The sequence below is a fragment of the Folsomia candida genome, unplaced genomic scaffold (assembly GCF_002217175.1).
Source record: "Folsomia candida strain VU population unplaced genomic scaffold, ASM221717v1 Fcan01_Sc004, whole genome shotgun sequence".
Lineage (NCBI taxonomy): Eukaryota > Metazoa > Arthropoda > Collembola > Entomobryomorpha > Isotomidae > Folsomia > Folsomia candida.
This window is the reverse complement of record NW_019091196.1, coordinates 4225985-4247919: the sequence shown is the minus strand read 5'-3', so window position 1 is coordinate 4247919 and position 21935 is coordinate 4225985. Positions and strand designations below refer to the sequence as shown.

At 37.8% G+C, this 21935-nt stretch overlaps 4 protein-coding genes across 8 annotated transcripts; 3 read left to right on the top strand and 1 right to left on the bottom strand.

Annotated features, from left to right (window-relative positions):
- Window positions 1-620: 620 nt before the first annotated feature.
- On the top strand, window positions 621-2370 carry LOC118435429. The gene is made up of 2 exons (XM_035851470.1): window positions 621-1121; window positions 1442-2370. The coding sequence occupies exons 1-2, from the start codon at window positions 793-795 to the stop codon at window positions 2139-2141; spliced, it is 1029 nt and encodes a 342-aa protein (XP_035707363.1). The 5' UTR covers window positions 621-792; the 3' UTR covers window positions 2142-2370.
- Window positions 2371-2551: 181 nt separating this feature from the next.
- LOC110849214 lies at window positions 2552-6320 on the top strand. The gene is made up of 6 exons (XM_022096590.2): window positions 2552-2696; window positions 2941-3030; window positions 3133-3208; window positions 3283-3335; window positions 5109-5369; window positions 5821-6320. Exons 1-6 carry the CDS (start codon window positions 2618-2620, stop codon window positions 6213-6215), a joined length of 954 nt encoding a protein of 317 aa, XP_021952282.1. The 5' UTR covers window positions 2552-2617; the 3' UTR covers window positions 6216-6320.
- A 1629-nt stretch (window positions 6321-7949) lies between these two features.
- LOC110848038 (protein IWS1 homolog A) lies at window positions 7950-13787 on the top strand. 4 transcript variants are annotated; one of them, XM_022095122.2, is made up of 8 exons: window positions 7950-8103; window positions 8214-8404; window positions 8481-8514; window positions 9216-9346; window positions 9412-9613; window positions 10030-10478; window positions 10912-11665; window positions 12050-13787. In XM_022095122.2, the coding sequence occupies exons 4-8, from the start codon at window positions 9266-9268 to the stop codon at window positions 13099-13101; spliced, it is 2538 nt and encodes an 845-aa protein (XP_021950814.1). In that variant the 5' UTR covers window positions 7950-8103; window positions 8214-8404; window positions 8481-8514; window positions 9216-9265; the 3' UTR covers window positions 13102-13787. The 4 variants fall into 4 exon arrangements, with proteins under 4 accessions (XP_021950814.1, XP_021950815.1, XP_021950813.1 ...); XM_022095123.2 differs by lacking the exon at window positions 8481-8514; XM_022095121.2 differs by having other exon boundaries at window positions 8214-8514.
- On the bottom strand, window positions 13705-21156 carry LOC110848037 (alpha-mannosidase 2). Of its 2 annotated transcripts, XM_035850734.1 has the most exons (18): window positions 20973-21156; window positions 20454-20857; window positions 19735-20034; window positions 19522-19669; window positions 19203-19432; window positions 18749-18992; window positions 18540-18605; window positions 18335-18458; window positions 18094-18271; window positions 17817-18007; window positions 17515-17660; window positions 17401-17449; window positions 16905-17184; window positions 16432-16586; window positions 16146-16352; window positions 15806-15987; window positions 14772-15538; window positions 13705-14696 (listed from the first exon to the last, which is right to left on the bottom strand). In XM_035850734.1, exons 2-18 carry the CDS (start codon window positions 20577-20579, stop codon window positions 14538-14540), a joined length of 3552 nt encoding a protein of 1183 aa, XP_035706627.1. In that variant the 5' UTR covers window positions 20580-20857; window positions 20973-21156; the 3' UTR covers window positions 13705-14537. The 2 variants fall into 2 exon arrangements, with proteins under 2 accessions (XP_035706627.1, XP_021950812.2); XM_022095120.2 differs by lacking the exons at window positions 20454-20857; window positions 20973-21156 and adding an exon at window positions 20089-20240.
- Window positions 21157-21935: the final 779 nt, after the last annotated feature.

Sequence of the window (21935 nt, the reverse complement as noted above, 5' to 3'; positions counted from 1 at the left end):
ACTTGTAAATTTGCCCAAAATCGTAGCGGAAATTTTATATTTAAATACTTCAAAGTTTGCTCACATTGAATTTGAAGTGTTTATTTTAAAAATATTTAAATATTTTGGTGACAAACTGCATGTTACCAAATAAAATTTCAAAAGTTACCGAAAGTGATTTGGGTTCGGATCACTTTCAGCAAGTTTTGTAAAAGTTGCACATGTGTGTACTTTTAATGGTAGAAGTTTGAAGTGCAAATTTTCCTGTTTTCCAGTATTCAGAAGTCGGATTTAATTTTTTGACAGAATTTACTAATTATAATTAAATTAGATTTCTACTACTAACTCTACTAATGCACAACAAATAATTTAATTAAAGTTAAATTCCTATGTTTGCATCAACTTTATTTCCGGAAAAAATAAATCTACAAGCAAATTCATTAATTCGAAAAAAATGATACATTCGCAATGAAGCAATTCATGCAATTATCCATATTGTCAACTTCGTAAAATCCGTACGTTCTGTAAAATAATTTTGCAAACTTTTACAAAATAAAGAAAGACCCCTTGATCAGATTAAGTTTACAAAAATTTGTGACGTAATTTTCCTTCGAAATATTTCTAAAATTTTGTAAATAAGTTTACAAAATTTACGAATTTATGAATTTTCCAATGCTACCAGAGCCTGCGTGAATTGCCTCATTTACATAAATCTCTTACCTCTAACCTTCTCTTTAAAGGGAACTCTTGAAACAATTCCGTCCCCCGGAAGAAGGCGGGTTGTCCTACATCTCGCCCCGCCATAGGAATCGGATGTACCGCCTGCTCGTCGACAAGGACGCGACCAACATAATCGTCCCCACGGTCGAGGATGACCCCACTTTCGTACAGTCTCCCCTTCACCCCAGCCTCGCCATAGGGAACACCCATGTCCGGAATATTATCGCCTGGCGACAGTTCACGTTCAATAGGACGCTCCACTTTTGGCGGCAGGGGTCACCCCAGGGCAAGCTCGTCTGGTACAAGGCCTTCTATCAGGTCGATCACATCAACGTGTATGAAGCCCCGTCGACAACGTCCGTATCGCTGATTCGATTTCCGCCGTCAATTTTTATCCATCCCTTCTGGAACAATGATCTGGAGTGAGTTGGCGAGAATTTTAGAAAAATTCCGAAATTTCTAGGCCGAATTTCGATTCCCAAATTTTTCTTTCATTAATTTTGCATGAATTGTTACAAATTTACATTAATTTCGAAATTTTGTATAAATTTCGACTAGTTTCAAGTAACTTAGGCTAATTTCGATTAATTTACATATTTTTGCACGATTTTGCAAAATTTATGTATGAATTTCGACTAGTTTCCATCAATTTTGCAGTTTCGACTGATTTACATTAATTTCACCTTTTTTTACAATTTTACACCACATTTCTACTAATTTCCCAATTTTTATCTCCCCCTAGAATCGCCAACTTCGCCGGTGGGCGCATCCTCGCCGCTAAAGCATGGATGACCGCGCTTACATTCGACTTTGCCGATTACAACGTAGAACAATCCATCATTAGTCATCGCTCCAAAGGGGCCGCGTACTGGGAAGGGGTTTCTACACTTTCCAGCTACAAGCGATGTCTTGCCGTCACGTACAACTGGTTCCACCCAAAAGAGCGCGATGTTTCAGAGCTCGCGGGAGTCGCGCTTACCTCATTTGACCCGCATTTTCTCGCCCTGCGCTACGGCTTTCATAAAACCGGCACCTTCGACCACATTGATAACGACCGGGTCGAGGCCGGGACAGGAATTTGGCCGACCTCGCTCCCCGTGAAAACCATGCTTCGCGCTTATTTCCGCCAAGTCCGCGACGTCAGGGAAAACCCGGGAGATGATTTTTTCACCCCGAAAATCCGCAAGAAACTCAGATACTCGAAATTAATCGGATTTGAAGCATTTTCAGAAGCCCAGCTCTTCTTTTTGATAAATTTCCGAGAAATTTGTCGCTCCCGGGATGACGAGTCGGATTTTTATAAGGGCCACGTCATCGAAAATTTGTCCGGGTTTATGCAGATGGAGGAATTTGCGAATGTTTGGCATTGTCCGCCGAACGGTGGGATGAATCCCCCGAAGCCATGTTTTAAGGAAAATTGGAAAACTGGAAAATCGGAATGATAAAGATAATGTGGAGAAATAATAGGTGTGTAAATTTGGGATTTTTTTTGTATGAGAAATAAAACGCAAAAAATTGAGGAATTTTTGCAATACTAACTACCGAGGAAGTGCTTCAATAATTTCCAGTAAATCTGCAAAAATATGTAAAATAATAAAAATTGAGGATATATTTTTGTACAATAAGATGCTCAGAATAAAAAAAACTGCAAAATGTAGTGATGACCATGAATTTTGTAAAGTTGTCACGACTTCATTGCTCGAAAAAGGTACCAATTTCCGGTCGGATGTTGTCCAGCCACTCGTCTGAACTTCGTGTCAACTTGAAACGATTCAGAAATTCTGAATCAGAATTGTTGTCGGGTTGGTATTTAAGAGAAGATCCTTTCCATTCAAGCAAATTGTGATTTTATTCAGGTTGATTTTACGACACTTTTGTTATAAAATTTTGATCCTTTTTTCAAAAAATATTTATAATTATGCAACTCGAAAGTTTCCGGGTGGTCGGGATTTTTATAATTTTTACAATTTGTCTCAGTCTTGCGGAGCATCAGGAATGTGAGTTTAATTTTTAATTAGGAATATATGTAGATTGTTTGTATTTTTTGAAACATCTTACGTAGAATCTTCGAATTTTGGTGCAAATTTTAAAGAATTCGTGCTTCTTCTAATTTTTGTACGAAATTGTTTAATTTTTCGTAAAATTTTACTTAAAAATGTGTCCTTCTACATCTAGAAATTTGCCTGAATTTTTTTAACGAAATTTTAACCAATTAATAAAAATCTTGACTATTTTTGGCAGCATTTTGTGGTCAGAAGGACGCAGATGCGGGCAAAACTTGCATCAGCGTTCGCCTTCCGTGGCAAAGAGCTCCAATCTATTTTTGCACTGGTGAGAAATTTTCATACAAAAATTTGAATTGAAACTAAGCTATTGAAATTATGAAAAATTTAAAATTTAAAAGCGTTCTATTTTTTCCTAATAATTTTGCAGAAAATGTGAACATCGCGTACAAAGAGAGATGCACCGACCATTTGTCTCGTTATTGTCCCACAGAACATCAAGATAGGTATAAACGATTTTTTTAAATAGCAATACAAAATTTTAAAAATAATATAAAAATAAAAATAAATAAAAATGCAGAAGCCTCCTCGTCGCCACGCCATGGGATTGCTGCGCCATGTCGTCAACGCCAGGTAAGAATTTAGTGTACATACTTAATTTGAGGCCTGGGAGAAACTGAGATTTTGCTGGTTCATGACAAGTGAGGCAAGTTGAGACGAAATTAGTCACTTTTTTTATTATACTTACCTCAACTTGTTCAATATTTCAAAAAAAATTTAGAAAATAGTTTGCGAATTTAAAATATGCCAGTTATATAACTGGGTAAATTTGCACACAAAATTTCCAACCTAATCTAAATAATACGGAGTACGGCATAGCATAGTCAATAGTTGAGCACAAGAGAGAAAGCGAGATTCTGCTGGTACACGAAAAGGGAGGCAAGTTGAGACGAAGTTGTTCACTTTTCGTCACACTCACGTCAACTTCTTCCACATTTCAATATATACTCAGAAATTAATCTAGGAAATAAATACATGCCGATTTGCACCCAAAATCCCAAAATAGGTGTCTACCGAATCTAAATCTGAATTTATAGGTTCATTTCACAAGTAAACATTTATTTTTCAAATTAGCGTTAAATTTATACTTTAGCAATTTGCAAAATATTTAGAATTGGAATTTTACTTGGTAAAAAAGGTTGAGGCAAATTGAGACGGAATTATTCACTTTTTTTATCATACTCAAATCAATTTATTCCATATTTCTAAATTCGATTAAAATATGTCAATTTGCGACCAAAATCCCAAAGTTTTCTAGGAAAATTAAAAACCATTACATTGGCTTTAAATCTAAAATTTTAGGTTAACTTACAAGAATTTTTTATTTCAAATCGGCGTCTTTATACTTTAGTAATTAACAAAATATTCAGCAACGGAATGTTATTTAGATTTACCAAACGGGTAAAAATTTAGAAATGATTTTTTGAAAATTTTGCGAGAAATTTTTCAGGAAAACACTTACCCCATAATTTACATACTTGCTTAATTTAGTACAGGAGATAGTTTGAGACTCGGTAGGGAAAGTGAGATTCTGCTGGTTCATGAAAAGTGAGGCAAGTTGAGACGGAATTATGGTCATACTCACGTCAACTTCTTCCATATTTCAAAACTCATTTAGAAATAATCTTCAAATTAGAAACATGTTAATTTGTGCCAAAAACCGTCGAAATTGAAAACTACCGAAACCATCGTCCTATTCGACAGGCATCTAAATTTGTACGTAAATTCCACAGTAAATATTTATTTTCTAATCGGCGTTAAACTGACACTTAACAATTTGCAAAATATAATTATTCAGAAATGCGTATAGGAATACTTAAATGTTATTTTACTTATACTAATATTTAAATACTATTTTTTTATTACTATCGATTTGGACATACGCCAAATTTCGCTCATTTAGAAAATATATTGCAAAATAAAAATATACTTTGCGCACAAACTTGCAAAATTGTCCCTCAATTAAAAATGATCTACTTCTCTCCTTAGATTAACGTGTAATTATGTATTTTATAATCGGCGTCAAATTTATACTTTACCAATTTATAAAACATTTACCCGGAAGAATTTTATTTGACTTGACAAAACTCAAAAAAATGAATTTTTCTTGCGAAATAGAAAATACATAATGGGTAAATTTGCGCAAAAAATTGCATCAGGTTAAATGTTTTTGCGAATTGGCGAAAAATCTGTAAGGCATACAATTTGGCACATTTTTTGTCAAAAGTCTGTTCGTGTCAAATTTGTGCATAAAGTGTTTTCCTGAAAAATATCTCGCAAAATTTGCAAAATGTTTGCAAATTATCTTGTGGGTATAATTTTGTATCAAAATTCTTTGCAAATTAGACGCCTGTGCTGATCGGACGTGTCCTTCTGCTCCGTTTAACCGGACGTGTCGAAAGATCGAGCCTGACACGCTTTCTCGTCCGTGGGACTGCTGCCCCTCGTATTTCTGTGAGGAAGGTCGTGGCGTCAACTCCTCGACCACGTCGACCTGTCAGATGAAGCGGTTGACCCCGGCGTGCCTCTCGCCCCCAAAGAACAAAACTAACTGCGTCGCTTTTAAGGATGAGCACGGCTGTTGTAACAAGTTCCAGTGCGATGGAGGTAATATTTATCTATACGGAATCAATTTTCAGAGAGAATTTTTCAAATTTTTATCAGTCTTTTCATAATTTTCAAATTTTGGCCATAATTTTTCAATTTTTTTCACAATTTTCCGTCATTGTTTTAATTTTCCAAATTTTTTCCAGTCACACCTTTTGCCCTTCCGTCATATTTTAATTCTTTTCAAATGCTTGCAACAAATTTCCACCACATTTTTTCACTTTTCAATTTTTTCCAATTTTCCAATTTTTTTTTACTTTTCAACCTTTCAAATATTGGTCACAGTTCTGTCACTTTTTTCATAACTTTTCAAATTTTTGTGGTCAAACTTTTTTGCAAACTTTTGTCTCTTTTTTCTGTCAGAATTTTATACTTATGTTTTTCACTTCTAAACTTCTCATCCAATAAATTTGGTACATTTTTTTCAAAATTTCCCTTCTCCCTTTTACAGACGGAAAGCCAGGCATGTGCCCCATGCAAGTGCAAGCTGTCCACTTCCGAAGAATGATGGAAAGCACGTCCCCCGCCCCCACGAATAACACCATCGAGCTGCAAGTTATGGCCACCACGATGAAAACGCCCACCTTCATGAATTCGACTAGACCGCCCCCACAGACGCCACAGACGCGTGAACGCGTCATTCCAGGTCATGGGGTCGTGACTGACCTTCGCTGCGTGGGCGACTACAATTGTCCCGGTCAAATGAAGTGCTGTTCGAGCATGATGAGCACGTATTTTGACCCCTCGACCATCAAGACTTTTGGGGGAGGGTCGAAATATGGCTCCCTCCGAGACACCGCGGTCTACGGACTTTGCGTAGAACCAGCCTGGATTAACCCGATGTAAAAAATATTGGAAAAGGTCAAGATATGTGTAAATGTGTAAATGGGAAGATGTACGGTTTTGGGAAATTTTGCGGTGAAATGGAAAAAATAAAGTATTTAAAATGTAGTTGGCAAATTCAATTTTTGCAAAATTGATTCTTGATTTCGGGAAATTGGTTTATTATAACCATAATTTTAAATAGTTCATGATTATGTGAAATTCATAGCTAAAAATAATTCAAACCATAATTTCATGAAATTCGAATAATTCCTTCGTAATTTTAGACATTGTATTGAACCATAATTTATGATTTTGCGAAATTCATAATTCCAAATAATTCCAAACTCATACATAATTTACCATAATTTAAAATCCATAATTTCATGAAATTCGAATAAGTACTTCACAATTGATATAATTTAACCTTGCTTTTGTTCACCTTTCACCAATCCGACTTTCTCCACTCCTCTTGTCGAGATGAAGCCGACCCAACTTTGTTTCTACTCGGAGTACCTATTTTTAGCAAAACAAGAATTAGTCGTCGAGATCGAGATGATGAAGTTGACTTCCCGATCTGGTCTGGTCGAGCACTTGACTTTTCTCTATAGGACATGATCTCTCCGCTTTCTCCGCTTTCTCCACCAGCAGAAATTATGTAGGCGGGGTCCTTTACATACAAAATGTCACACATTTTCTCGTCATAAGTCACTTCTAGAGGTCAAAGAGAGGTCGCTTAAATTGATAATATGGTATCGTCCCCCTCGACCTCGACAAGATAACCCCAAGGTTATCTTGTCGTCAATCTCAACGACATCCTTGCCGTACGGGGTCTGGAAGTTAGCTTTTATATTTTTTTCATGGTCATGCAAGGTCACGCCTGCCTGCTCGTCAGTAAATATTGTTACCAGCCGTGCCATCATACATAATAACATAACCTTTACTGCACTAATTATCGTGTCGAATAATAAATGCGCTGGCTGCATACTTTTTTTTAACACGAACGAACGAATAATTTCACACTTGCGAAAAGGAGATCAACATCATGAGACTGTGATGTAACGAACCATAATTATTGAGCTAATGAGCCATGAAAATGAAAATGCGGTACTGTTTCACTATTTTCTTTCCGTACAGGAATACACAATTTTTGCACGAATTGCACGAATCTGGTTAGGAATTTCTTTACTAAAAGTTATATAAATTCCTGAATTCCTGAATGCAAATTCTGTCCAAAATTTGGACAGAATTTGGACTCCAAATATATTTTGCGTTATTATTCGCTTAATTCTTTAAGTCATTAAGTCATGAAAATCTGGGAAAAAAATCCATACTGCATTTAATCTGGAGCCATAAAATATGTGCTAATTAATTTGCAATGATTGTATCCTATTTCTAAAACTGGATAAGACTAGATCGCATTTTATGCAATAATTCTTTTCTCCTCGAACTAAATTGATACTTTGTCCAAATTCAAACAGTGTCATAATCTGCACTTAATTATTGACCCCTGTCATATGACCTCTAACCCCTGACCACACCCACAAGAAATTAATTATTTTGTACGTTCAGTCCACGTCCAGTCCACACAATCATGCTTGATTTTTGCTGGTTTGTTTGCGTTTATTTGTGGAGGAGGAGGATGCTCAATCCAATCCAATAAGGGAACCGTGCGTAAAGGATGTTACGTCAATTTTACCTTATTCGATGTCAAATGGGGCACTTTTGGGGTCAAAGGTCATCTTAACTTGACCTATCGACCCAATAAAAATAATCCCATCCTTTTCGCACGTCCCCCTTGTGTGCTCATTACAACACAAAGACGATCCAGTCAGCCAGCAGCCGAAAGGAAGAACAACAAAACAAAACGCATTTCATTCCAGCAGAGAGAATTCCAGCAATAAATTTTTGTGTGAGTTGTTCTCAGACTTATCTTTGATAAGTTATCAGTAATAAAGTCGTCATCCTATCCTGTTGAGATTGATAAGTGCGTAATTGTTTATTTTTCTTTGATATTTTCAGTATTTCGTTCGTTCGTGTTCATCCATCCTAAACGACGACATTGACGAAGGACGACTATTTTATTTTGCAACACGAAGAATTGCAAATTATTGCTGAGGTGTTGATACACGTGTATCATGCCCACTGGTGATCAGTGATCTCGGAGACGTGGACGTATCAAAAATCGTCAACAAAGACTAGTCGACCTCGACGTAAGTGAAGTAATAATAAGTGTTCAGTTGAAACAAGTGTGGTCTTTATATTTTGAATTGCACGTCGACAAAATAGTTTACGAATTAATCCGACTTCTTGATTCGATAAGGTAAGACCGATCTAATAATAGTTAAAAAAAATCTTTACTTAATTAAATTCGCGAGTTGTCCAGTTTAATGTCGAGGCTAGTCATTAATTCAACAGTTTTGAATCTTTAATACTTTGTCTTTGTTTAATTTATTAACATTAAATTTGCAAATTTTCAAATTAATACTCAGCTTGTCAGTCAGTCAGTGAGGCAGGCATTCATTCGTCTTCTTCCGATCATATCAAAGTATTATAATAACGGCAAAATTGTAATAATAACAACGAGTTATGTATTTACCCAAGTGGTTTGGTTGGTGATGGTGGCAAGCTGATTTTAGCTCATAGGTATTTACTTACACACGTAAATATAAAATAGTTAATTGTGACGATTTGACGGCATTCTGAATTGTAAATGGAGTTCCTTTCTCTCTTCTTGTCAACGTAATAATATTGCGAAAATTATTGCAAGAGTCATTCATTCACCACCAGCAGTTCAGTTTCAGTTCACAATCTCTAAAATTGCTGATCGATTTAATTACTCACATTTAATTTAATTGCTCCAAATATTCGATAATTCATGCATAATTCGGTCTCCCGTGGGCAGAAATGTGAACGATTTTCGATTATTTATTGATTAATTCAGGGTAAACAGATTTATGAAATTGTCGTGCAATTAAATCTTCTGATATGGTAGTTAATTACGTAATTATTAATTATTTTCAGTCCGGAAACTTCTCTCTTCTCTGTTAAACTGGATTTCTCGGAAATATAAAATGTCCACGACACCGCCGACCGGAGGAGGGGGTGGAGAATCGGAGGATAATTCCTCCAGTGTGAATAATATCAGCTCGCTCGTACGTAATAAATATTAATTAAAGTTAATTATGATTAGTTAAAACTATATTAATTAAATGTAAAGGTTGCTGAGCGTGGGACGGGGAGTGGAACGACGGGCGCGATGGAGGAAGAATTCGACGAGAGCAGTATCGAGGCGTTAAACTGGAGCGAGGCTGATGAAGAGGAACTGCAACTTCAACAGGTCACTAGAAAACGTCACGGGGCCAAGAATAGGTCACCCGTGGTTAAAAAGGTCGTCCTCTGTGGGGATGGGAGCATTGAAGGTGGGTCAAAAAATTTATCCCGTTATTCAGAAACTTTATAACAATGGAAAATTATGATCAAATTACATAGAAATGAGGAAAAAAATTCTGCAGTTTGAAAAAAATTCTTCAAAAAATTTGACCAAATGAGAAATAAGGCTGGAATTACATTTTCATGTTCTTCATTTTCTGTCAATTTATAAAAGCTTTTGCTTTTATAGTCCACAGAATTTATAAATTCTTTCTATTTTCTATTTCAACTCTCGATTTTTTGTAATTATCAAGAATTGTATTTGAAATTACGAAACAAACTGTGCTATTTTTGCACACATTCTTCCAGATTGTATTGAATTTTACTTTGGCGTCAACAACAGTTAATTTTTTTCAATTTTGGTTTAAACAGTACCCTTAAGTTAATTTGTGTGTATAAATTTTAGGGGAACTCGCCGCTGCCGCAGCTTCCCTGCTGGATCAATCCACCACCACGGACATGTCAACTTCTTCGTCACCAACGGTACGCATGTTGTCATCCTCTCTCCTCCAATCTATCGCTTCCTCTTCTCCCGAATCCGCCGTGGGGGCGAACAAGTCGAAAAAAGAGGTTATCGAGTCCTGGGCGTCCGAAGTGAATGATGCCGCCGACCGTGGAGAAATGGAGATTGAAGCTGAAGAACAAGGTGACGACGAAGATGAAGATGACGACGACGATATAAAAATGATGGACGTCACCATGAACGAGTCCACGGTCAACGTCACCCTCCGAAAGAGGAAGACGAAGAACAAGCCCAAAATTATTGACGACGAGGTCATGACGGCCAGTATGGCCGCTACAACGGAGTCAGGATCGGGGGACCCTTTATCTAATGCGCCCGTTTTGGATGACGGGGTGAGTAGTGAACAGGGGGTGACCAAACTATTTTGTCAAAATCTAGTATTTTGGCTCAGTTCTTTCAAAAGGTGGATTTAGGATTGTTACACCCAAAAAAGACAAGAGTCCACGTAGAGAACACGTCAGTCAGACGAAAATACGGGTTTCGTAATGAAATTAACTTTTAGTTGCTGTCAAATTACATTATATTTTCACGATTTTTTATAAACAAAGTATTTTGACAGCGATAAATGTTAAATTCTTCATCAAACCTGTATTTTTGCATGGCTGTTGTATTCCCCTCATGAATTTTCGTCTTTTGTAACAGCCCCGGAAACCCAAGCACTGGGAAGAACTGTGCTCAAAATACGGAATTTTATTTATTTTGATCAGTCAATGAATAAGCTATTGTCCCGCAACGTTACAGTTGAATTCACCTTATTTTTTATAGCCAATCTGGAACAAGGGCCCTAAACAGTATCGATTCACAGAAAATCGACGCATCAACCAGAAGCTTACCTTTTGCGTTCTGATCGCTGTCGTGCTCGCCGTCGGTCTTGGTCTGGGCAATCTCGTGGCGTACAACGAGTGCGAAACAGAGTACAAATCACAACAAAAATCCGCTGTAGTCGATCCTCCTCTCGCACAAAATGATGACGTCAAGGTTAAGGACGAGGTCAAGGTCGAAGTCAAGGACGAGGTTAAGGAAGTCATTCCAGAAGAGGTCAAACATGTTAAACCCGACATTGAAACGGACCGTGAACAGTACACCGCTCAGATGCAAACGTTATCAAAAATCGTGCAAACTTTGGACTCGCTGCAGAGAAAGATTGACAACTTTGAAAACCACACGCGCCGAATGGGTGGCGTCGTCGTTATGAAGGATAATAATGACCACCAGGAAGATGACGACCAAGCATTTGCGCCCCCTCCCCCAACGAGACTGCCATTACGAAAAAATTTTGACGACGAGGAAGAGGGCGGGCATCTTGTCGATGAGGTGATGCACCCTTTTCCGAGTGAGGAGGAGGAGGAGGAAGCCAAGAAGTGGGAGGAGGCTGAGGAGGAAGATTTCGTACTCGATTTGATTGACGGGATTGAAGAAACGGTCGACTATTTGACACGACAGGATGAACTTAAACATCTCGAAAGGTTGGAGAAACGCATGAGAAGGGAGGACATCCATCCGTCAGAGTTGTTTACGGGTAAGGAAAGAGGACAAAATAATGGGGGAGACGAATTTGCGTATATTTTTGGGGAATTTTTTTTAATTAAAAATTTTGGACACTTTTGATATTAAAGTTTTGACACAAATGTGGCAACATTAACGCAAAATTAAGATATTAATTTTAGAGGATTTTCGACACTTAATGTTTGGATTTTTTTACAAACTTCGGAAAATTAAAAAAAATTCGGGCAACTTTTGATATTAAATTTTAACAAAAGTATCACACAATCAGCTTCAAATTTTGCAGGATTTGTCCTTAATTTTATCTGTTTTTTGCCGTTTCACAGAAATTCTGACCAGCAATATTAATACTAATTTCCTAAAATTTCAAAATTTCTCACTAAAAATTTCCTTTTTCCAGACAAACGAGAAAAATCGCCTGAAGAATTAGACTCCATCCGAACTATTGAAGCCAGTCTCACCGTCTTCAAAACAGCCCACGAAGCCTTCATCCATCGCGAACGGGACGAACTTCGGGAACAAAAAATCCTCGGTTTGGCAGAAGAACGTCGCCCCGAAGATTACTCAGAAGCCGAGAAAACTGCCCTCAAATCCAAGTATGACACTTTCATGGAAGAATATCCCTTCAAAGCGGAAATCGACGTGGAAAAAGAACGGCTCAAGTTCCTCCCAAAAAATAGCGACAATCATGGCGACAGATTAGATGACGATATTGACTCCTTCTTCAAACAGTACAACACACAGAGTGACGATGAAGGTGACGACGATACTTTGCTCGATTTTCAGAGCTGGATGGCACCCACGGAAGAACAAGAAACTGACGAGGTCAAAGTTCCTGAAGAAGTAGTCACCCCAGATGAAAAAGTTGACCTCAATATTACTCCCGCCCCTCCAAAAGAACCCGAACCAGAACTCAAGAAGGTAGCGAAAAAGGGTAAAAAATCCAAAAAATCGTCCCGACGTGACTCTGAATCTTCCGAATTTGGATCTGGAAACGGAAATCGTCGCCACAAGAAAAAACGAGCCAGCGGAGAATCCAAGGACAAGAAAAGTGACGAGAACAAGGACAAGAAAAAGCGCAGGTCAAGGTCAAAGTCACCTCCACCACCCCACAACAACAATAATAATAAACGGACCGGCTACAACGTCAACTTTGACCTCGACTCGGACGACGATGATGACCACAAGAGGAGAAAGTACAATCACCACAAATCCTCCTCCGGAGAAGAAAATGGAGGAAATTTATACCACGACACCGCCCAGCAGAAGAAGGAGGACGATGTCAACTGGCTTCTCGAGCGGACCAAGGTGCGTGCCGAGATGAGGGACGACGAGGTCAACAAAGGTCACCTGAATAATAAAAAGGCCAAGAATAATTGGCAACTGGAACGGGATAGAGTTCGACGCAGCGTGCGCAGCAAGAATGAGAAGATCAAGAGCTTCAATTATTAATTTTTTTCAAATTCCTCAGAAATTTTAAGAAAAAAAAACGCTTCTAAAAACAAAATCGACGCGTTTTTTTGTATGAAATAATTTTGATCTTCATTAATCTCCTTCCAGTTACCACGAAATAAGAAAATGCTGCCCTGCCATCGGACGAAAGATTAAAAAGGAGTCCATTTTGATTCTCTGTGTGACCTAATTATCGTAACTTGAGAGTATTTACCGCATAATAAGTAGTAACACGAAATATGTACGTAGTGTGACGAAAAATTATAAATAATTAACTAATTAATTGACGAGACGATAGTTAAATATTAAATATTATTAATAAATACGTGTGTAATGTGATATCTATATATTCCTGAAAAAAGTGAATAATTTATCCAAAATTTGTCACCATTCGGTCAAAATTCGATCCAGAATGTAGTGCTTTTCTTCGTTTTAATATTTCCGAGTGCAATTTCAAACTATTTTCCGTCTAAAATCTCGATTTTCGAGTTATATGTAAATTACATTGTCTTCTTTTTAAATCACGAATAATATGCAAATTAAAAATTTCCAAAAGAAATGTACACCCAAAATTGTAATGAAACTTTCAACATTCTATAATTCTTTTTGTCGAGATATTAAATGTATTTCGTCCCATTTTTTGGTAACAAACAACAAACAACAAGAATGATCTTAATAATGATTAACTAAATATTATAATTAATTGGTAACAACTCGTTAAATATTAAATTTACATATTAAATTGTTCATCATTGTAATATGTTCTCGTATTCGTGTATGTTGTTCTTCTTCTTGTTCTTTTTTTATATTTTGAATGTTTTTGGGTGAATAAATACTTTTGAGTTTTGTGATAATTTACAAACATTTAGGAATCTTGAAGTTTTTTGTCATCTTATATTAACTTAATTATTAATTAATAATTAAGCACATCCATCATTTAACAATTATCTAGCTTCAATTCTAATTCTGCGACTAAATAGCTGCGTTTCACTCAGCTAAATTATAAAATAACATTTGGCGCAGGTTGATTGTATAATCTACTATTTACAAAGTACAGTACAAAACATGGTAACAACAATTAGTTAGTTTAATTATAATTATAATTAATTAATTTGCAAGCAAACCGTTGCAGGGTTATCATAATAATAATACATCGAGGTTATCATTATAGGTAAGCACCATGACTAACTTTAAATAACTGCTCATAAACTTCTAGGATTTTTCGTTATTTACAAAGTTCCAAAAAGTCATAAATTATAATCACGTTAAAAAAATGGGTCACAAATTTACAAAAATTGAGTAAACATCACAGACAACAGTTAACTTTAACCTGACTTCGACCATTTAATTAGTTAATTAACCTGAACTAATTAACATTCTGACTTCCACCAAACTTAATTAATCAACATTCCTTCAACAGTTCATTAAATAAATTCCTACTTTTTCACAAAGTACGTCCTAAACGCGTAAATTTCCATCGGTTTCATCAAAATTGGCTCGTCCGATGTTAACGTTTTCCCCTCATGAGTGTACGACAAGGTCATCTGGGTCAACTTGGGAGCAAAAAGGTCACCCACCAACTCCTTCAGTTGAAACTGTAAAATAAAAGGTCACTTTATTAATTAACTGGCTAAAATTAGCATAAATTAGCATAATATATTACTACTTACGCGTCCCAACCTATCCTCTGCGACGCTACATCTCCCCATGGGAATCCCCCCGTTAAAAAACCTTCCATCAAACCCGACCCTCCTCAACGTTACGCCCGCCTCGCTGCCCATCTCGTACGAGGCGTCATCCAATGCTTCCTTATAAACGGGCAGGGAGGTCATGTCAACTAACTCAATGTCACACCCGAGGTCATCCAGCGACCCCATTTTTCCCCTCGGCGAATAATCCGCCAGCCTCGATAACGCCTCCACCGTTACGACGCCCGGCTTGACAAAAGTTCTGAATGGATTTAGTAGATCGTGCAAGCTTGCGTGTCCGGCGAGTGACAACATGCCCGCCTTTTTTCCCTCGCCGACGTCCCCATCGTGACAGCGGACTTCTTCAAAGAGGACATTGTATGCCGTGACGGTCTCCAAGTTGTCCTTGGCGCCTTGAGCGACGCCACGATTGTCGTCTTGCATAAGTCTGCGGTCCAAGATGACTTCGACCTCGCCATCGGACAGGGATCCAGTTCCGGCGGGTTGTCTCGTTAGAAGAGTCATACGCAGGGAGGAATCTTCAATATATGTGGCGGCCGGGAGCGGGTAGATGTTCGCTTGCAGGGGAAGTTTAGCTAAACGTTTGCGCCGAACCATTTGAAATCCGTTGAGATCCGTGTGCGACGAGGCGGAAGAGATGGACGTTTTGAGACGCATGACGAGCTCGAAATTGCTCTCGGTACGGATATCGATGGTGTTCGTGAGTCGGATGGCGTGGCGTTCAAATCCTGGAAAAAGGGAAAGAGGGAGGAAATTAGTTGTTTTGAGGGAATTGACATTGACATTTGAAAATAAATAAAGACAAGTTTTGAGAAATTAGAATCACAAGTCTAATAATCTATCTGTTGATACTCCTGGATTATTAAAAATCTTGAAAAATTGTACTTTTGACGTTACAATTTAGCAATTGTTTCAATCTGAACAATTTTAATTTTTTTTATAGATTTCCTGATTTTGCTACATATATCAAAATTGTAATTTACGTATTTCATTACCAGGATGATTGTAGAGTTCGACGCGATGTTTGACTTGTTGCGTCCAAACTTCCACATAGCTGAGGAACCTGCCCTTCACGACTTTGATGAAGGGTTTGGTCCCAACGTCCAACGGGGTGGCGGGACCGTCCGGAATGAAAAGATACAAACCGGAAGTTTCACCCCCTTTTCTAACGCCATACCTGCGCCACACACAAAATAAATTTTTAATAAATTCGATTCTTTTCCTTGAAATTATTGCTTTGTACGAATCTAATCCGAATTGTAGCCCCTATTTTCGAATTTTAACCACAATTTTTCGTACAGAAAACTAGCAAACCACGTGTAAAAAAACACTCACGAATAGAACGCGACCTCCCACGGAATCTCTTTTTCGTTCAAAATGACCGATTTGGCAAACCCCGTCTCGCCAAAGTTGATAGTCAAGTGGTCGTTGGAAATGAAAATGGGATCCGTGTTGGCGTACACGCTCTGAATTTTGAACTTGTCATGGTCAAAGATTTCCGATGGGGAGTTGAACACCGTGATTTCGGGGGGATCCACAACCCTAGAGAAAAAATGATTGGATTTTTTTAAAATCCTGCTTAGATTTCTGAAATCTGAAATGTTTTAAGTTTTTGTCGTACGCGGTGGGGTCATGTTTTAGGATAAAGTTTTTGACGGCCATGGGTTCCAGTTCGGTGACGAAGTTGAGCTGGAACGTGTTTGACGAGAGAGTTGTGCGGTCTTCGAACACGGGCAGGATTTCAGACTCGATTACTTCACCTTCAATGTCAACCACCTGTGTAAATAGGGATACAAAAAATAGTGTCAAAAACAATTTCGGAAACACAAAATCTATTAATAAATTTTTACTTAAAACCCTAATTATAAAAGAATCGAATCCAAATACAATATAAAACTTGAATAAATTCATAAAAAAATTAATTTTAGGCAAACAAACAATAATACACAATCTAAATTTCAAAAAGCCATTTTAAAATCTATTAAGCAATCTATATTTTCTCCTCAAACAACAAATCTTGCTTTAAAAATCGAAACCAAATGATGTCAAATTTACAAAAGCCAACATTTTCCTGTACGTTGACATTAGACCCACCTTGATATAATACGTGGACACATACAGGGTAACCATCATGGTGCGAGCATGTGCTCCAGGATTGTGTACGGTGACCAAACGGTCCGTCACTTCCCCGTCGAGGGTGATGATCGAGTGGTGTGGCAAAGCATGGTGGTGGTCTTTTGAGAATGCGGGCTCAAACTGGTGCTCCTCCCCTGCCTCTAGCGCCTCCAGATTTAAGGACTCGTCCATTAAGTGTGTCAAGACCTCGAGACTTTTCTGCATCACGTGGTTACACGCGTTGAGTCCAGTATGAAGTCTGTAAGGGTCAACAGGTGAAATTCATTAATAAATTCAAAAATATTTTTTTCCTGAGATTTTAAACGGTCAAATCTTATTTTTGTATATTAATTACGGGTCAAATTAACAGTCAAATGGTCAAATTACGAGGTCAAAATTTTTGACCTCAAATCTCTAACCAGAAACGGTACATTTGACCCCAAATCGCATCACTTTACGTAAATCTTGGCCTTACTTTTGTGCATAGTCGACCATCACGTGATCCTTCGATGTCCCAGTGACACCTGGACATCCAGAATTACTTAGTTAAATTGTAAACTTTTAATAAATTTCGCTCTTAAAAAATTACCATCGTGATGTTGAAACAGGCTCAACGCCCTTCGTGCATTGATCAATTTGCCCAGTAAGCTTCGAACGAAGGTGTTTCCCCCCAAGGTCACCCCCTTCTTCTTGCTCAACTCGGCTGACATAGTGGTAAACAGAATTTGGGCGGCTCTGCAGATAAAAATTAAGACTTCACTGATATAAATTAAGACAATTCACGCCAATCTTTGTAAATTAGCAAGTAAATTGGCGAATAAATTCGCAAATCTTTGCGAACTTTACAAAAAGTTGACGTAAATATCCTATAATTTTTGAAATCTCACTGACCTAAGGTGACCCATAAGTTCGCGGTCCATGGCCTTGTGGAATGGGCGTGAGGTAAAGTAGCCCGACCAATAGTGATCGTCTCGGTCCGCGTAGGTGAAAAAATCTCCGGACAAAACGTTCGGGATAAACCTACCGGAAGTCATTTCACCACCCAAAGCGGCAAAGTAATCGTCCAACGTCCCAAATCCGATCTGTTACAGAAAATTAAGACAAAAATGCCACAAAATTAACAAAACTCTCAAATCCCTTCGATCTTTCACATGTAGCTATTTAGTACCTCCGTATTGAGTTCCTTGTTGGAGTTGATGTAGTCAAAAATTTTGGCATAGTTTGTCCTCTGAGCGTCCCATTCAGGTTTGTCTTCCCATCGGAAGTCGTCGCCCAGTGGGATGAGCAACACATTGGAGCGGAAGAGCATCGCCTTCTTTTTATATTGATCCAGCAACGTGAGCGATCTAAGAAAAATTTAATCTAAGTAAAAAAATCTCAATAGTAATGTTATTAATTTCTGGGTTTACCGTTCCCTCAAGTTCTGGGTTACGATCGGTTGCGGGGGAACGTTCCACGGACATGTCATGGTCGATACGCCTCGCATACGTTTAAAATCGAATTGGCAACAAATTTTGGGATCAGGACCGCAAGCTGAAATCATTTTTGAAATTAATTTGTCAGAAAAAAAACGAAAACATGATCAACTTTGTCAAAATGGTGTTAAAAACTCACTGTGTGGTACGTCATAGCTGTAAAAGGGCATCATGTGGCATAAAATGTCGGTAGAATCGGCATCATCTGGAAGAACAATTTATCTCAATTTTCATAAAATTTAAAGATAACACGTTTTCTCATTTTTGTTTAGATTTGCAGGAAATTTTTAATAAAAAAATTGGAATCTTGGTTCAAAAATTTCCAGATTTTTTATTCATGTTCCTTACCCCACTCCTGCCTCCACCTGAACTCGAGTTGTTGTAAGTTGGCCAAGTGTTTCTTGACCGCGTAGTGGGTCCGTTGTATGAGCATATTGGCGAGACCGGACCGTCGAAGGATGTACGCCATGGTGGGCGACATGCCAAACGGATCGATGGCCCACCCATTTTTTGGTGTAACGTTCAAATGACCCTTCAACCATTGGTGACCCTCCGTCAATTGGGTTAAGATTGAATAGTAGTGGGAATTTGCCTGAAATAAAAAAGATAGGTCAAGGTCACAGGTCATCCAAAATCGGTTTTTCCGATTGTGCAAAACTTATGAAAAAACGATTTTGAATTTTACTGTTTAAGTCTAATCTTTGGTAAAAGCCGGTTTTTCATCACGCTCGAAAACCGGTTTTCGATTTTTGTTTGCGAGCTGCGATTTAAGAGTTGCATGCATTTTTTTCCAAATTATTACCTCATCCGGCATGACCCAACCCCCCGTGACGAACTCGAGTTGCTTATTTTCCACGAGTTTTTGGACAGCTTTCTTCTGCGCGGTCGAGAGGTCCGTCCACCAAAGGTTGAAATATGAAATTTCTGCCCAGATGAATTTTAGGTCAGGATTTGCCCCCAGCTCGATAAGCATGTTGTCAAGAATGTGTTTCGTCTGATCTTCGAAATACTTTTCGAACGTTTTGATCCAACCTAGAAAATAAATAAAAAATTGGTTTTTGTGCAAAAAAAAAATGGTAACATTTTATAAAAATTCGTTTAAAATCTATGGGAAAACGAACCTGGATCATTATGCGAATGTGGAATCACGACAACTTTGAGTTTATTTGCCTCTGTAAATCGACTAGAATCCGGATTTATCTTGAAACCCTGCTTCCAAACACCACCGTCTTGATTGTCGAATTTTATGAGGTCATAAACGTCCAACATCTAAAACAATACACAAATATTTCAAATAATAATCCCAAATCTTCGAATTATGATTAATCAATTACATTGAAGTCAGACGCAGCCTTGTTTTTCAAACCGACCGAGGCAGAACAAGTCCCCAACTCAACGGCGGAAGCGGCATTATTATTGTTGTTAATTTTGACGACATCATTATTATTCTTGGCGACGGCGGCGGGGTTGTCGTCGATGTTATTATTGTCGAGTGGGCTTTCCACGATAGGATGGTCTCCACCATTCTGCTGCTGCGACATGGCGAGTTTTTCCAACTCTTTCATCGACATTTTATGACTTTGAAACGCCTCCTCGAGGGACTGCAGTTTCCTCTCCATGTTCTCCAGATTGACCTATAGATAAGTAAAGGTTAATTGATGAAGTTAATATAGGGATGGCCAAAATACAGTATTTTAAGCTCCGTTCTTCCGAGGGCTTGCAGGTTGGAGGGACCGTTCCAGCCACAAAAAGACGAGAATTTACATCAAGAAGGCAGCAGTCATACGAAAATGCAAGTTTTTGTGAAACAATTAACTTTTCCTCGCTATAAAAATATCGTGTTTTCAAATTTTTTTAAATAAAGTATTTTGACAACTATAAAAAAATTAAATTATTCACAAAACACGTATTTTTGTAGGATTGTTGGCTTCTCCTTGTAGGTTCTCGTCTACTTGTGGGTATAACATTCCTGGAAATCCAAACCCTCAGAAGTGCGAAGCTCGAAATAAAAACCTAATTAATTAGCAACCTATCTTTAATCGTTATCTCTCACCTCACGCTGACTCCGCCCTGACGTGATTCTCGTGGAATTTGTGAGAACGTAAAAGAGACCAAGCGAAATCACGACGAAACCGGCTGTTCCGATGACGAAGACCTTTTTCAAGTCCATTTTGACCATTTCGACCCCGACGTGACGAGGAGGAGTGTTACTGCGACGACGAGTACAGCCAGTCAAACATAGAAGATAAGAACAACAACGGGCCAAGAGCGACGTGGATGAGGAAGACCTATCCACAAAAGTGTGAAGACGTCAAGGAACCACTGCCTTCCTTATCGAAGATGGGGGGCGATGATCGTGGCGAATTTGTCGTCCCGTCGGCATCAAAAAGTAATTAATGTCCTTGTCCTTTGACTGGTCCAAAAATAGTTCTCTGTCCCGTTTTGTTCGGTCCTTCGCTGTGAAAAAGATCCATAATTCAAAATTTATTACCAATTGTAAATTACAATTAGTAATGAAAAATATTAAATCTCTGTCAAAATAATTGCGGTTTCTTTCACCTCGCTCACTCACCTGATGCCAATCACAATTAACCAATCCTTAAGTAAACTAACACTTAGCAGATGAAAAATTTAACCACAATTAATAATTTATTACTCTGTTAACTGTTTGAACAGGTAAATTAAATATTTGCAAATAAATAAATAGAAAACTGTCAAAAGAATCAGCTTGTGTGAGCAGCAGAAGTTGAGAGATTTCGGATTTGACGTGGCCACCACCACCACCACCACCACCACCACAGATTTTTTTTGAGATGAGATTATTTGCATGAATGAAATGCTACCCGAGTGAGATGATGATAAGCATTGATTGATAAGCAATATGTCAATTGTCACATGCAAATCTGACCCATATTAATAACTCGGACGAAGAAAAAAACTCGATATTTTTTCTACTTTTATTTAGTTTGTTATGAATAAAAACGGGATTTTTACAAATACTTATTACGACTTAATTAAATAAGATTAATTAAAGTAAAAACAGCGAAAAAGTCATAATAGCAAATCATTTTAATTGTAATTAAACACAAATACTTTTCTTTGTACAAAACTTCATTCTAGCAATTAAAAACTAAATATTTCTTAAGCTGGAATCAATTAATTTAACCTTCAGATCTCTTCGATAAGGATTCTAATTACACACATCGATAATTATTTATTAATATATCAACACGACAAATTACGGTCACAATTTAAGGGCCTGGGGGAAGTTGCTTAGAAATCACGTCAACTTTGACGATAAAATTCAGCAATGCACAAGAGGGCAGATTTTTTAAATTATGTTTAATGCGTTAATCATATCTTTAGATTTTACTTGAGTTTTTTTTGACGATCTGCCCTCTTGTGCAGTGGAGATATTTGGTCGTAAAGTGAGGACAAATTGGCTTAGAATTGCCAAATTAATGGCAGGAATTGCATTTTGAGTATCCATGGAACAAAAGAAACAACTTTTTTCAAAAACTTGAGGGACTTGAGG